Source organism: Chiloscyllium plagiosum, chromosome 12 (assembly GCF_004010195.1).
Source record: "Chiloscyllium plagiosum isolate BGI_BamShark_2017 chromosome 12, ASM401019v2, whole genome shotgun sequence".
NCBI lineage: Eukaryota > Metazoa > Chordata > Chondrichthyes > Orectolobiformes > Hemiscylliidae > Chiloscyllium > Chiloscyllium plagiosum.
Genome location: NC_057721.1, coordinates 25,341,945 through 25,358,644, shown reverse-complemented (window position 1 = coordinate 25,358,644; position 16,700 = coordinate 25,341,945). Strand labels below are relative to the sequence as shown.

Below are 16,700 nucleotides of genomic sequence, written 5' to 3'. Positions count from 1 at the left end.
CCTGCTCCCTTGTGGGCTCCATGACAAGCTGTACAAAAAAGCCATCCTGTAAGCATTCCATGAATTCTCTTTCTTTGGATCCACTGGCAACATTATTTACCCAGTCCACCTGCATATTGAAGTTTCCCATGATCACCGTGACCTTGCCTTTCTGATATGCTTTCTCTATTTCCCGGTACATGTTGTGCCCCTGGTCCTGACCACTGTTAGGAGGTCTGTACATAACTCCCACTATGGTTTTTTTGCATTTGTGGTTCCTCAATTCCACCCACACAGGCTCCACCATGATATCACTGAATGGAAGAGCAGGCTCAAAGAGCTGAATCATAGAATCCTGACAGTGTGGAAACAGGCCATTTGGCCCATTGAGTCCATACTGACTCTCCAAAGAGCATCCCAAACAGACCAACCCCCTTGCCCTATCCCTGTAACCTGCATCTCCCATGGCTAATCCATCTCGCCTGTATATTAGATTAGATTAGATTAGATTACTTACAGTGTGGAAACAGGCCCTTCGGCCCAACAAGTCCACACCGACCCGCCGAAGCGCAATCCACCCAGACCCATTCCCCTACATTTACCTCTTCACCTAACACTACGGGCAATTTAGCCTGGCCAATTCACCTGACCTGCACATTTTTGGATTGTGGGAGGAAACCGGAGCACCCGGAGGAAACCCACGCAGACATGGGGAAAATGTGCAAACTCCACACAAAGAGTCGCTAGCGACGGGACATTATGGGTAATTCACCACAGCCAGTCCACCTAACCTGCACGTTTTTTGGCCTACTCCTGTTCCTGTTCCTAAAAAGGTTAGCCAAAGTAGGGTTCCCACTATTATACCAGAACTGTAATCTTATGCATTTTGCTGCAGAGATATTTCCATTGTGTTCATCCTTCCTTGAGACAGTGACCAACAAATGGCAAAATTTAGACAACCTGGCACAATGGATGTATAGGTGAATTTCTTTGATTTTTCTGAACAGATAATAATTTCTATAATTCCACCCAGACCATCTGCAGTGTTATAACAATTGTCTTATTGATGGAGGCAATTTGGGCTTCAATAAAGTGTGCCTTTGCGATTATCCACCTCTGACAGGAGCAGCTCAAGGTCATACTCACTGGCTTTCAGTACTGTTGGTTCATGGTAGGTGAGCTATCCTCTGATAAGGATAAAGGAGGTACATGAATCTGGATGTGTGGGTCTCATCATTTACCTTGTTATTAACCTTAAGGGATGTGACATTTTTGAGGGAAAGGTGTTGCTTCCCTGCAATTTTTGTTTTTGTTGTGGTTGAAGGCAAATAGTGTGTTGGCCTTCATAGCAAGATTTGAGTATAGGAGCAGAGATGTCTTGCTGCAATTGTACAGGTCCTTGGTGAGGTCACATCTGGAGTATTGTGTGCAGTTTTGGTCTCATTACCTGAGGAAGGATGTTCTGGCTATGAAGGGAATGAAATGAAGATTTACCAGACTCATTCCTAGAATAGCAGGACTGATGGATGAAGAGAGACTGGATTATTAGGACTACATTCACTTAAGTTTAGAAGAATGAGTGGAAGTCGCATAGAAGCCTACAAAATTCTAATAGGATTAAACAGGGTAAATGAAAGAAAGATGGTCCCAAACACTGGGGAGTGCAGAACCAGGAGTCACAGCCTAAGGATACTGAGTAGGCCAACTAGGGCTGAGATGAGGAGAAATTTCTTCATCCAGAGAGTAGTGAGACTCTAGAATTCTCTACCACCAAAACAGTTGAGGCCAACTGTTTCATGGAGGAGTTAGTTATGGTTCTTAGAGTTAAAGGGATCAAAGGTTATTGAACAGGTTATTGAGTTATAGGATCAGCCATGATCATATTGAATGTCAGAACAGGACTGAAGTGCCAAATGTCTGTTCTGGTCCCATGTTCTATGTTTCACCCTGCCTGCATCCTACTGAGTGGCAGCTTGACAGAACCTTCTCTGTATAACATACCAAATCAAATAAAAGTCTAATTGCTTCATTTAAATGTAGTAGATATTTATGGGCTGTGGCTTTGTTATCTGTTGTGCAGAAAATCTTAAATTTAATCTGATAATTTGCAAGATTGAATGTGGCTGAGATAATACTTGGTTAGTGTGGCATTCGATCTGTAATATTACAGAAAAACACAAAACAATCTGAGAATAGACTTGAAAGATTGTATGCCAGAAAGCATTTGGTATATTCATTAAAGAGATAACATGCAACAAGACTATCATAATGTATATTTGTGAAATTTTTCAAAATTGTTATTTTTTCTCACAGCACAGTCATATGATTAATAAAACACTTTCAATTATGATCTTCCTCTACTGAGCACAAAACATTTTTAAAATGGTGCTTGATATATAATTAACTGAAACTATGATTCATAAGTTTGAAATTTGAATCAATATTTATTTCACCTAATTTATTGTTATCATCTTGACATTTTACGACAATAATATTCGTGTAACGTTCTTTTGATAAAAATGAGTTAACAAGGCTCTACACATCTAACCATAGTCACAGAATCACAGACTTGTTAGAGTGCAGAAGGAGACCATTTGGTCCATCTATCCGAATGAGCATCTCATCTGGTGCTTTTCTCTTGCTTTCTCCTGATTATCCTGTAAATTGTGCCTATTCAACTAATTGGCCTATTCCCTTTTGAAGGCCTCTATTGAACCTGTCTGCATCAGACTCTTAGGCAATGCAGTCCAGTCCTTAACAACTCACTACATTAATTTTATTTTTCCTCATAATCACCTTAATTCATTCACAGCCTTTGGACTGACTAATTTGTGATCAAGATTCAATCTTGGCAGAGCACGGTAAAGTTTGCAAAGATCTGATTATTTTTTCTCTATATAGGTAATCTGTGTGATGTAGATGGGGCGAGCGATGATGATATGTCATCTGTAAGCCAAGTTAATGGTCAACATCAGTTTCCACCATGTTCCAGTTCAATTCCTTGTAACTCCACAACTTCTCCTGGTTTTTGGATCAACTGCCTCAACAGAAAAAACGCAGGGAGGTTAGTGAGGAAAGGTCTTCGGCAATTAAGGTCAGCAAGCACTGAAATTATTGCTTTTATCATATTTTGTTTTCACGTGACAGATCATCCACTCTTTAGAGGACCTGTCTGACTTGTTTAATTTCTAAGGGATAAGACTCAGGTGCATTCTATTACTGAGCATTCTGCCCTGACAACATCGTCGCCCAGTCAATGAAGGTGAAAATGACCCAAAGTTTCTGCTCAAAGGTCTGACCCTCAAGCTGACCAACTAATAGATCTATGTAGAATTATGACATACAAATCAGAATATAGTCACCAATGGTACTTCACAACAGTTTTAAATAGATACAGAAAGATGTACTATTTGCACAAAATATAGTTTATCAGTTGGTATATCTTTGTGGTGATGTACACAACCACATTACGTTTTTCAGTAATTTTTCCTTTTCCTTTTAATGTGGGCAGTCAGGCTAAATTTTTTTAAAATAAACTTTTAATGTTCTATCCAACTATTGAGTTTGGGAGAATATGCCTTTTAGCAATATCTTTGGTGCATTAAATCATAACTAATCTCTCGCTTAAGTTGTATATTCGTAAAATAGGATCTCCACACAGTTTAAAATACCAGTAACTCTCCTTAACACAGGCAATCAAGTAAGATTGGCAGGAACAGAACTAGAAATATTGATTAAAATTCATTACTTAACCTATATATAACCATATGCATGGAACCAAAATTATTTATTATTAAAATTTACACAGATACAATCAGACATTTATTAAGGGCTACGGGGAGAATGCAGGTAAGTGGAGTTGAAATGCCCATCAGCCATGATTGAATGGCGGAGTGGACTCGATGGGCCGAATGGCCTTACTTCCCCTCCTATGTCTTATGGTCTTATGGACATGCCATTACTTAACATTCAAATGAACTGAAGTTAACAAAGAAAAATGCAGCATTAATATTTCAAAATGCAACATTCACTATAGAACATCAAGCAATCAATTAACAATGTGCAACCATCCCAGCACGATTGGAATAGTGGACACTCACTATTCCACAACCATGTGACTATTCAATTAAATTACTGAAGTGATTAATTTGCCAGACAGGCTGTTAATCAGGACAAAAGTAATTCACACCAGATTTCATCATTAACAGGAAAATAATGATTTATTGTATATAGAGTTATTCTTTAAAAATTGTAAAAATGAATTATTAATTATGGGACTTAAGCTATACTCCTTTTAAAACCCAGGCATTCACACATTCATTCATGAATAAATCAGACAAAAACAGATGCTGTGACATAAATATTATTGGTGAAAAAACATACACAAGATAAAATAAGCTCTGCTGCCTCACAGCGCCAGGGACCTGGGTTCAATTGCAGCCTTGGACAACTGTCTGTGTGGAGTTTGCACATTCTCCCAGTGTCTGCATGGGTTTCCTCTGGATGCTCCGGTTTCCTCCCACAATCCAAAGATGTGCAGGTTGGGTGAATTGGCCATACTAAATTGTCCGTAGTGTTCAGGGATGTGTAGGCGAGGTGCATTAGTCGAGGGAAAGGTAGAGTATTGGGGAATGGATCTGAGTGAGTTACTGTTTGGAGGGTCGGGTTTGGACTTGTTGGGCCAAATGGTCTATTTCCACACTGTAGGGATTCTATGATTCTATGATAAATCAAAGTCTGGAATGCAAGGGTGGGAACAGTTTTTTTTTGTCAGATCTTTTGATTCTGAACAATGATGACATCTTGGTGGTCACAGAGTCATGGTTGATCTTTAATTCAGGTGGACTGAGGTCCTTTATTATATCAGAATTCTTTCTTTTTAGTGTATCTAGACAATCACAGTACTATGACAAAGTTAAAAATCACACAACATCAGGTTATAGTCCAACAGGTTTATTTGGAAGCAGTAGCTTTCGAAGCGCTGAATCCTTCGTCAGGTAACTAGTGGAGCAGGATGCGTAGGACACAGGAATTTATGGTAAAAGATCAAAACGTCATACAACTGATGCAATGTATGGACCAAACCTAGATTGCTGTTAAGTCTTTAATCACTTCTAATGGGGATACAGGTTTTAATCCATTAATGTGTAAATCCCAGAACTTCTTTCAAGTCACATTCCTGAGATAACAAGGTTTTATATAAAAACAAGTGACATCTCAGCTCAGACAATGCAGTAAAGGTGTGAGGTTAGAGCCTGTCTGTATCCCAACCTTGAATCAGACTGGTTCTTTTTTCAGAGTAAGAATTGATAAAATGTCATATGGACTGACTGCCTATAGGTTTTGTGCTTTTTGGATTTACATATTAATGAATCAAAACCTACATTCCCATTCTAATTGATTAAAGGCTTAATAGCGATCTAGATTTGTTCAGTACATCGCATTAGTTGTACGACACTTTGATCGTTTACCATAAATTCTGTGTCTTATGATTTTGCCCCACTAGCTACTTCCAAATAAACCTGTTAGACTATAACTTGGTGTTGTGTGATTTTTAACTTTGTCCCTGCCAATCCAACACCGGCACCTCCGCATCAGTTCTATGACAAACAGCAGCTGAACCATTCTGAAGGCAGTTGTTAGGCAATTATTCTCTTCACTCAAAGACCTCTGGTGCAACATTGTCTTATAAAGTGTCATCTCAATGCTTCAAAAAAAATCTGATCTTTTGTAGCTAAAGGGTAAACTGCACAATCCCATTTAACCTTCAAGTTGCAAACAAAACTCTCCCAGAACCTTTTGCTATCTAACAGTGCCCAACTTGCACTTTACAGTTTATAGTTCAAAAGTCCCTTGCACACTAAAACATAGACAATTACTGTAAAATGTACTATCAGCAATCTAGAAACTATGTACACCTGACTTTAAGTTTGAAGTATGAGTAACTGTTAAGATCCCCACAGACACTAACAACCTTTGAGAAGAGAGGAATTCCTCAACAACCAACAAAAATAACTAAAAAGCAAGATTTCACATTTCAAGACCTTTGCAATAACAAAGAAACTAAATATCAAATAGATAAAACATCACTAAACAGGTCACTAACATAAAACCAAAGAGAATTATCAGTTTTGCACTGAACAACATAACTGAAATATACCTTAGCAAACACTTTTATTCGACATCACACTTGTGGCTGACATGTAGCATGATAAGAATAGTCCCATAGTCGCTCCCAGTTTTTCAGATGCTCTTCAGTTTTCTCCATCATGTCAGATCAAAGCCTTCAGTCTCCTTGGACACTCATTGCTCTACGGAATACCACAGAAACTTTCCATTCTACACATCTTCAAGAGTTCCATCTATTATGTTCCTTCTCTTTTTAACAGAATCTAAACCCTCCTGAGCTTCCTGTGTGGTTGTTAGCAAAACCAGTCTATTTTCCCATCGCAGTATCTCCTTTGTCTTCACATGTCAAGAAACAGCTTTCATATTTTCTTCGAGATACAGTGAAAAGGAGTTACAATTACACCCAACCCTCAATGGGTTTTGATTTGAGTTTCTCTCCTATGGCAACCAGAACACACAGGCACATCTCTGAGCAAACTTTTACAGAAAGTTTTATTTCACCTTAACAGGAGACATTTGAACACATAACTACTTTGCAACTTCTTACCGTTGTTAAGACGGACCCGCGGGGTCCCGTCTTTGCGTGTTCTTTCGGAAGGAGAGACTCACACTGGCAACTATGGTTAGACGCAGACAGCAGTTTAAGCTCCTGCTGTGCTTGACAATGGCTCAGCCATCCCTGGGAGCGGTTCCGATCCCGTATTCAATAGTTCATTGTTTCAAGGAATTACTATGCGTCTGACAGGCTAGCCATTTTCAATAGTTTCAGTTTAACTAAATTGACAATTGCACTTATCAACTTTAGACTTAAATAGAGCCATTCACACTCACTAGTTACAGGTTCCGATAGAGCAATTCACACTTGTCTAACAGTTACAGATTCCGATCGGTTTCTTTATTAATCCCGAGTTTCGATGGGGCAATTGATACTGGCTGGTATTTACAGGCTCCAAGATTTAATTAACATTATGCATATCCCTTACAAGCTCCAGCTAGGTAGCCATGCAGTCACCAGAAGCAGCTCGCTTGGCTGTTGTTAACCATTTCAGGGCTAGAAGTGTCTGTTGCAGAACTAGTGTCACCCTCCCTAGCCCTACATTAAACACCCCAGTGAAATCTCCCCAACACCGTCTAAAAGGACAAAGGCAGCAGAGACAGGAATACTGTCACCGGTATGTTCATCTCTAACTACTCGCCATCCTGACATAAAAATATATAATAATTCTTCCACTCTTGCTGGAATAAATTCCAGAAACACACACCCCACCAAATGCATTGTGGGTCTCCCTACACAAAATGGACTGCAGTGGTTCAAGAAGGCATCTTGCCAGCTCCTTCTCAAAGGCTATCAGGGAAATTAGAAATCTGAAACCTGAAATGTGAGCAAGTTTGAAGTGGTTGAAACATCCTTGGAATGGTTTGAACTCACAATTAGGATTAAAAGTTTATCTTTCTATTAAACAGGCCCATTGATAAAGGAGTATTGCCCCGACGTCCATTCGCTCCCAGAAGCATTGCAGATCTGAAAATTGGGCACCTCGTTAAATTCTCCCGACCTGCAGGGAAAATCAGCAAAGGATTGATTAAATACTTGGGTCACTTACCAGGTCGACAGGAAGCATACCTGGGCGTAGAACTGGAAGGCGATGAAGTAGGACGGCATAATGGAACATTTGAAGGAGTTCGTTATTTCATTTGGTACGTTTGACATTCCAACCTTTTGATTTGAAGCAAGATACATTCAAAGACTGCATGTTTCACTAAAATGTTTACTTTTCTCAAATAGTAGAGTTAACACGTAAACATGTATCATATTTATGGTGAACTACTGCAAAGTAAGTATTTCTGAATATTTAGCTTGGCCATGTTACTGATGGTGAAACAAAGTTGTTGAAAACATCATATCAATGCCACCTACAAATTCAGAATGACTATTAGCTCTCAGGGGGACATAATATTTCATTTCATTTTGCATATTTGCACAAGCTATTCTTGTGCCATTTCTGAACACTAGATAATATCAGTAATCTCAATAATGATTCTATCAGAGTGTCTAATCTAATATTGCAGTACAGAACTCAATCTGAACAGTTAACCATGATAGCCCCACAGTTATCTTCATTAAAATCTTGAAGACTGTATCCTTTGAAATCAAATAGACAGTTCGAAGTATAACAGTTTACAATTTGACATTGTCAACAATTCATTTCCTTGGAGTTTGGAGAATAGTGTCTAACCACTGTAAGGAAGACTCTGTGATATTATCTCCAAGTAACTGTGAACTCCTTTGCCATTGTATGCTTGCAAGGTTAACATGGGCCTCTCTTTAATCTTGAACAAGCACGTCACCCAGGATTCTGCCAGGCAGATGTTAAACCAGGTAATATGACTCTAAAGTAAAATTAGTACCCCAAAATAAAAAAAATCTTACAAACATAAAATTTGTGATGGTGATAACCTAAATAGGTCCTAGTGGTAATGGAGACTAATCTTAGAAGTTGGATGTATAATACAAGTTGCACATATAGTATCAGCACATGTTCATAGGAACAAGAGTTTTTACAGTGTGGATTACAGTGTGGATTACAGTGTGGAAACAGGCCCTTCGGCCCAACAAGTCCACACCGACCCGCCGAAGCGAAACCCACCCCATACCCCTACATTTACCCCTTACCTAACACTAGGGGCAATTTAGTATGGCCAATTCACCTGACCCTGCACATCTTTGTGACTGTGGGAGGAAACCGGAGCACCCGGAGGAAACCCACGCAGACACGGGGAGAACGTGCAAACTCCACACAGTCAGTCGCCTGAGGCGGGAACTGAACCCGGGTCTCTGGCGCTGTGAAGCAGCAGTGCTAACCACTGTGCCACCGTGCCGCCCACGAGTCTTCTATTTTAATACACTTGATGAAATATCCAGTTCATTTCATTTAGCTTGACACCTCAGTTTTAAAGTGCTTTGATGTTGAGCAATATTTTGGAAGTTTTTATTACAATATAACAAGTCTTACATATTTTTGCATTATAGTATATTAATTTGCACTGTTGTTTTGATAAGTACAATGAGATTAACACATCATTCTGCATCCTTACATTATCAATCACTGAGGAACTGATAGTGGTCACAAGAATTGAGCAACCCGTAGTCATTCGATAATCCTCTGGAACAGGAATGTTATAATCACATAGAATGGGAACCATGTCTAATGAAATACCATGAGTTCTACAGAAAACAGATTGTCTCTGATGAGTGCCAGTTGTACTAAGGCTGAAAGGTGAACCAGTTTTTTTCAAAGATTTTTAGAGGTTGACAAACCCTGTAGCAATGCAGTAGTTTGCAAGATCTTAGTTTTAAAAGACTGGAGGCAGAACATGATCAAAGCATGGACAAGAAAAATATCTTTTGCTGATGGTTTATCCAACATTCCAATAATATAGGTAGTTAGATTGATGTTGGGTAAAATATAGTTACAGCAATGTTTTGAACTAGGTTTTTCATTGCTTAAGTTAAATTTCCAAGTGGAAGATAGGCTGTCTGCCATTATCCTAGCTGGAAAAGTTTAGTTGAAGAGATTTGAAGCATAAATACAACCTTAATTGAAACAGATGTCTACATGACTTGATTCAAGATATTTCATGGACCATGTACAATTCCATGATGCTAGTGGTCCAATTTAATGTATAAAAACATAAAAGCTGCTGCGAAGATAGAGAGGTGCTAAGTTCAGACATACTAATGTCTGCAATGACACACAGTATTCTTTCCCCAAAGATATTCAGGTGAAAATCTATTGACACCTTTGATGATGATAACCAACTCTTCCAACACAATATAACCCAGGTTCATTACAGTGGTTTAACTGTCATTTTCTTTTTTCTTCACAGTAAATTGAACAAAGGTGTCTTTGTCAACTTCAATAAAGTTATTATGGCGTGGGAGTAGAAAGGAAGGAAAATAACTTCTGATGTGAAATACAAAAGAAACCACTATCTTTCCACCTGGACCTAGATTTTCTTCAATTGTAAACAAGCAGCATCCTCTTCTCAGAGACAGGGATGTCATACGCCTCATTTTATCTTGTTTGTAGAAGAGGCTAAACTGGACTCAGTGAAACTTCTCTGTTCTTGCAAGAATACCAGCGATTGAGTTATAACAATTTGTGGGAGAATTGGAGTTGGATTAAAATTAGTCCCTGAATTGTTAGAAGTATAATTTCAAATATGCCAAACTAGCAATGTAGTAGAAAAGCTAACAACCCAATTGCAATGTCTATCATATGTAAAAATATGCAATTACACAGGGGTTTTGTAAATTAAGCTGCAGTCATCTCCAATGTTCCTGTTTGCATCAGACAAGAAAACTCATGAAGTACATGAAAACCAATGGGTGCAAAAGTTGGCTATGCAATCTGAGCAGACCCAGAAGTAAACATCCTTGGAAAATGTTGAATGTATGAAGACTTATGCTTATTGGTTCAAGTTAAATAACATGCATCAGTAAACTGCCCACTCATTTCCAGAGATATCTCTGATACCTAGCATTATTCTTACCTTTGTTGCAATCTCCATAACAACTGGAAACTTTCAAACTGAAATTTGAGCTTTTAATTATTAGCTGAAAGAGTGGCACACAAGAATAATATTTTGCTGTGACAAATGCAGAATTGGCACTCTTACTACTAAACACAATTTTCTTTTCATTGGTATCTGATATGTTAAATTACTGAACAAAATAGGCTCCTTTATACTTTTAATGACAAGTTAAAATTTGTTACATTAGTCTCTTAAATGAGCATTCAATCCTTCTTCAATCAATCCCAAGTGAGTTACAGTTCTTTTTCTTTTCCAAATGTTATTTTCCACAGTGTGAGTTTTACTATGGTTTCTCCATCTAATTTCAGTCACACAAGCCCTCTAACCTCGATTAAACTGCATACAAACTCAGTCTTCAAACTGAACTTGAGCTCCCACTTTCAGTCCACATGGTGAACAATAGGGTCATTATTTTCTCTGCTTAAGGTGCAGGTATGACTCTTTCAGTTGGCTGCAACCCCACAATTGAAACTCTCCCAGTGTGTGATATTCCTGAGTTTATAGGAATGAGTATAACCATAATCTTTCAATGGCTTCCTCTATTCTTTTCTCCATTGCAAAGGAAAATACATTAGCATTTCTACTTGAAAGCTAAGGTAATCTGCTAACTCTGATTACACTGGCCTTTCACCTTTGATAAAAAGGGTTATGTTAGCACAACTGTTTACAAATTAATTTCAATAACATCTTATTGCTTTTGGGAAACTAGGAGTTTTGGACTTAGAAATAGCTGTCATCATTCCCAAATGTAAATTCCTTGCATAGTCCCCTCAACAAAATAGTCTGAGCCCTTCTTTGATCTTTTAAAAATTTAAAGCACACAGATTTAATGTCAGATAGGCTTCGGCATAAATCATATTGCCTCTTTGATTTCTCCTAAAATTTAATGCTACAGTCCCAAACTTCAACATTTTTAGAAATAAAAATGTATTGTCCTAAAAATATAACAATCCTATTGTAACATCCTCTAAACTAGTTCACGTTAGTACTCAACATTCTGCTCCCCCCACTCCCTAAATCCATTCAAAGTGACATTTTTCACCCTAATCTCCCTTACGGTTGGAAGCTGCTCACTCTTCTAATTTGTACTTTACCCTGATACTATTTTTTAAGCAAGAGCTTTATTTTAAAGAGCATTATCCCCTTTTCTGTTTGAATTTTTAAACTTTTCTTTATCTGCATTGTCTGATATCCACAGTCAAGAGTGGGTGCATTGGATCTTCCAAGGTAATTCCCCTTATATCCTTCAACCAGCAGAGACACATACTCTTTCTGCTCCTGAACTTACAGCATGCTTACAACAATTGAGTGATAAATTGCTTACCATTCCAACAATATTCAACCATTATGTGTCAAAATCTGCATTTGTGCATCAAGTCATATCTGCAGGTTCACCTCCTATTAAAAAGTTTCAGAGTCTACAGTTCTCTGTACCTGTATGTACATCACCATGACTGAACACTAAGGAAAGTTTTTCAGAGGCAAAAATACAAGAGGTTCATGAGTATTTAATAATCATACTGATGATAATTCCCTCAGATACCTAACTGCAACTTTGCATTTTCCGTTACCTGCAAAATCACTTGTTTCCAATAAACTGCAGCATAAATTCCAATTCTCCTTCTTTACCCAAATAGTGATATTTTTTCCCAAAATGCCATATGCTATTCATGATAAGATATTCAGAATGATGGAAATTTGTATCATTATGTACTGTCCTTAAGATTGCCAGGCAATCAATTACAAATTATTTTTCTGAGCAGACTCTGCAAGATTCGATCAGGCATCACTGAATACCAACTATTGTAGATGGAAAATTACTGAATAAACTGGATTTGTAACAGCAAATCAGATTTTCCTATATATATATGAATCATGCCAATGTGATTTCAAGATTTTCATAGAATAGAATATCTTTGGCACCATTTTGTTTTCTGACCATCTCAATTCTTCTGCCTTTCAGCTTTTCTCTATTGTAAAGATCCTTGAGCAGAGACTACATCACAAAGAAAAAACATATTTAGCATATTCCCTGGTGTGGTTGTGCCATTTAAGCTTTGCACTCGAAATGGAATGACACTTCAGATCGTGACACTACACAATTAAACTGAGAAAATGCGTGGCCATGAAATCATCCCTGGCGTGACCAATACAACATGTGTGAGGTTTAATCAGATTGACAACAGATGAGTCATTTGTCCACTATTTTATCATTGAAATTATTTCAACACATTTTGGGTGACATTTTCCAAACATAAATATGATGCTCTGTTTGTCTTATTGTCATTTATTTAATGTTAAATTCAATTTGTTAAAAGGAATTTAATGTCTGAACTGTGAGTAAATGAATGATTATTGGTTAATTGTGACTCAGTGTTTTTTTCTAAGTCAATAAAGGAGGTGCATTGAATGCTGGTTTTTGAAGGAGTTTTGTTTTAACCTGCAAGTCGCATCCAATACCTATTCGATATCTGATCAGCAAATAAGAACATTAACCCCAATTTTGACTTGGGGCATCAACAGACTGGGTGGAAACCAGTGCAGATCTTGACAGAATCAGGCTTCAGAAGTTATAACTCTTGGGCCTTATCTGCATCGCTCCATCAAATTTTCCCATTGAAAACTGTGAATTCAGACACCAGGAGGTCACCACCATAGAACCAAGGAATGTTTATGGTGCATGGATAAAGTAAGGGCAACAACTTTGCAGCAATAATGCTCGAATAATATGAATTGAGTTGTTTGTATTTTTGCAATTGAGAACAGTTTCATTTTAGAAGCAATAACCATGGGTCACCTCAACTTCAAGATGGTGGCAGAATAGCAGCGCAACATGTGGTCCACTTTACTTTTTATTGCTCTTTGTATGCTTTTTAAAAATGTTTCCATTTTTAATGGTACCTTACATTCTTCTAACTACTTGGATGCTAGTGAGGCGAGGAACAGGGAGCGAGTGTCTTCTCTTGGCCCAGACCCAGCGACGAGATGGCTTCCAGCAGCCGGGAATAGTGGTAAAGGCCTAGTGGGCGGTTTCCATTGTGGTGGCCTCCCAAAGTGGCTACCTTGTCCAGGACGGGTGGTCTTGTCATGGTGTGGAGGTCTAGCCCTGGTGTGGAGGTTTTCTTTGGCAGCTTCCAGGAAATTCCAGTAGCCCAGTGTGAAGGTCAAGTCTCAGCACAGAGGTCTCAACTTGGCATGGAGGTACTGCACTTGCTTTATAGGCGGCTTCCAGGTCTTCCAGCGGCCCACTGTGGAGGTTGAGTCCCACCATGGAGGTCTCATCTCGTGGTGGTTGGGTGGTCTTGGCCTGACACTGCATTCTGGTTTCAGCCTGGTTTTCCAACATACCTGAACCCAGAGCCATAAATTGAACTGTGATTAACTTTTACTTTTATCTCTTATTTATGACTTCTAAGTGCCGTGGTATGCTACTTATAAAACTTTTCACTGTATTTCTTCTTGCAAAAGTACATGTGACAATAAATTGCTATTCTACTCAACTTGTTTCATGTTACTTTTTCTTCAGGATGGGTAAAGGGGTCAAGACTCCACAAATCAAGAGTAGCAATTAAGTCAAGGAAAAATTTAAAGAATATCAGTGTAATGATTTTTCTTCCAATGAATAAACACAATTCTATTTCTTTCATCCTTAATGTAGTTCAATGGGCATCCCTGAGTACAGAAAAGTGCTAGTGGCAGCAGATTCAATAGTTAGAGGAATGGGGTGGAGATTCTGTGGTTGCAAATGGGACTCCCAGAAGGTATGTTGCCTCCCAGGTGCCAGGGTTCAGGATGTCTCTGATCAAGTCTAGAAGATTGTGAAGGGTAAAGGTGAGCAGCCAGAAGTCATCGTGCACATTGGCATCAATGACATAGCTAGACAAAGGGATGAGGACCTAAAAAGTGATTTTGGGGAGTGAGGTTGGAAGCTAAACAGGAGGACGAGCAGAATAGTAACCTCTGTGCCAGTGCCTTGTGCTAGTGAGGCGAGGAACAGGGAGCGAGTGCAGCTAAACATGTGGCTACAGGTCTGGTGGAGGAGGGAGGGTTTCAGATATATAGATCATTGGGGTGTCTTCTGGGGAGGGTGTGACCTATACATGAAGGACAGGTTGCACTTAAACTGGAGAGGCACCAATGTCCTGGGTGGGAGATTTGCTAGTGGACTTCGGGAGGGTTTCAACCCATTTGGCAGGGGGATGGGAACTAGAGCTACAGATCAGAGGAGAGGGTAGTTGTTGAATGGACAGAAACGGAATGCAGAGAGTCTGTCAGGAAGGATACACAGTTGATAGGACCAAGGGATGAATTAAAGTGTGTCTGTTTCAATGCAAGGAGTGTCAGGAATAAGAGTGATGAATTTAGAACATGGATCAGTACTCGAAACTACAATGTTGTGGCTATAACAGAAACATGGATTTCACAGGTGCAGGAATGGTTGCTAGATGTTCCAGGTTTAGATCTTATATAAAAAAAGGAGAGGGAGTAAAAGAGGAGGGGGAGTAGCATTGTTAACTAGAGAGTGCATCATAGCTGCAGAAAATGAAGTTGTTGAGGAGGACTTGTCTACTGAGTCAGTATGGGTGAAGGTCAGTAACAGGAAAGGAGCAGTCACTTTATTGGGTGTTTTATATAGACCCCCAAATAGCAGCAGAGCGTTGGAAGAACAGGTTGGACAGCAGATCTTGGAAAGGTGTAGATGTAGAGTCAAGATTAGAGTGGTGCTGGAATAGCACAGCAGGTCAGGCAGCATCCGAGGAGCAGGATAATCAACATTTCGGGCAAAAGCTCTTCATCAGGAATGAGGCTGAGAGTCTCAGAGATTGTGGGATAAATGGGAGGGGGTTGGGGCTGGGGAGAAGGTAGCTGAGAGTGCAATAGGTGGATAGAGGATAAAGGTGAGAGGTCAGAGAGGAGGGTGGATTGGATAGGTGGGAAGGAAGATTAACAGGTGGGACAGGTCATGAGGATGGTGCTGATCTGGAAGGTTGGAACTGGGGTAAGGTGAGGAGAGGAGAAATGAGGAAACTGGTGAAGTTCTCCTCCCCCCACCTTACCCCAGTTCTAAACTTCCAGCTCAGCACCATCCTCATGACTTGTCCCACCTGTCTTCCTTCAATCTTACTTCCCATCTATCCGCTCCACCCTCCTATGCGACCAATCACCTTTACACCCCCCCCCCCGCCATCCGCCTATTGCACTCTCAGCTACCTTCTCTCCAACCCCACCCCCTCCCATTTCTCTCTCCACCCTCAAGACTCCCAGTCTCATTCCTGATTAATGGCTTTTGCCCGAAACATCGATTTTCCTGCTTCTCAAATGCTGCCTGACCTGGTGTGCTTTTCCAGCACCACTCTAATCTCCAGCATCTGCAGTACCCATTTCTGCCAAAGTTTGGATATAACAGAGCTGTTGTTATGGGTGACTTCAACTTCCACAATATTGATTGAAATCTCCTTAGTAGAGGTGGTCTGGATGGAGCTGATTTTGTCAAGTGTGACCAGGAGGGATTCCTGACTTAATATGTTGATCGGCCGACTAGGGGGTGGCCATATTGGATTTAGTAGTAGGCAACGAGCCAGGCCCGGTGTCAGATCTCTTGACGGGAAAGCATTTCAGTGATAGTGACCACAACTGCCTCAACTTTACCATAGCCATGGTGAGGGATAGGAGCAGACAGTATGGGAAGGTATTTAATTGGGGGAGGGGAAACTATACTAGTATTAGACAGGAGCTATGAAGTATAAATTGGGAACAATTGTTCTAAGGGAAAGGTACAACAGAAATGTGGGCGGCACGGTGGCAGTGGGCGGCACGGTGGCAGTGGGCGGCACGGTGGCGTGGGCGGCACGGTGGTAGTGGGCGTCACAGTGGCACAGTGGTTAGCACTGCTGCCTCGCAGCGCCAGAGACCCGGGTTCAATTCCCGACTCAGGCGACTGACTGTGTGGAGTTTGCACGTTCTCCCCGTGTCTGCGTGGGTTTCCTCCGGGGGCT

At 39.9% G+C, this 16,700-nt stretch overlaps 1 protein-coding gene across 1 annotated transcript in view; it reads left to right on the top strand.

Moving 5' to 3' along the window:
* LOC122555492 (centrosome-associated protein 350-like) overlaps window positions 1-14,179 on the top strand; it is a 60,922-nt gene extending 46,743 nt beyond the window's left edge. The window contains exons 8-10 of the mRNA XM_043701517.1: window positions 2,881-3,043; window positions 7,573-7,806; window positions 9,997-14,179. Coding sequence (XP_043557452.1) covers window positions 2,881-3,043; window positions 7,573-7,806; window positions 9,997-10,054 — 455 coding nt within the window. The 3' untranslated portion in view covers window positions 10,055-14,179. The remainder of the gene's footprint in view (window positions 1-2,880; window positions 3,044-7,572; window positions 7,807-9,996) is intronic.
* Window positions 14,180-16,700: the final 2,521 nt, after the last annotated feature.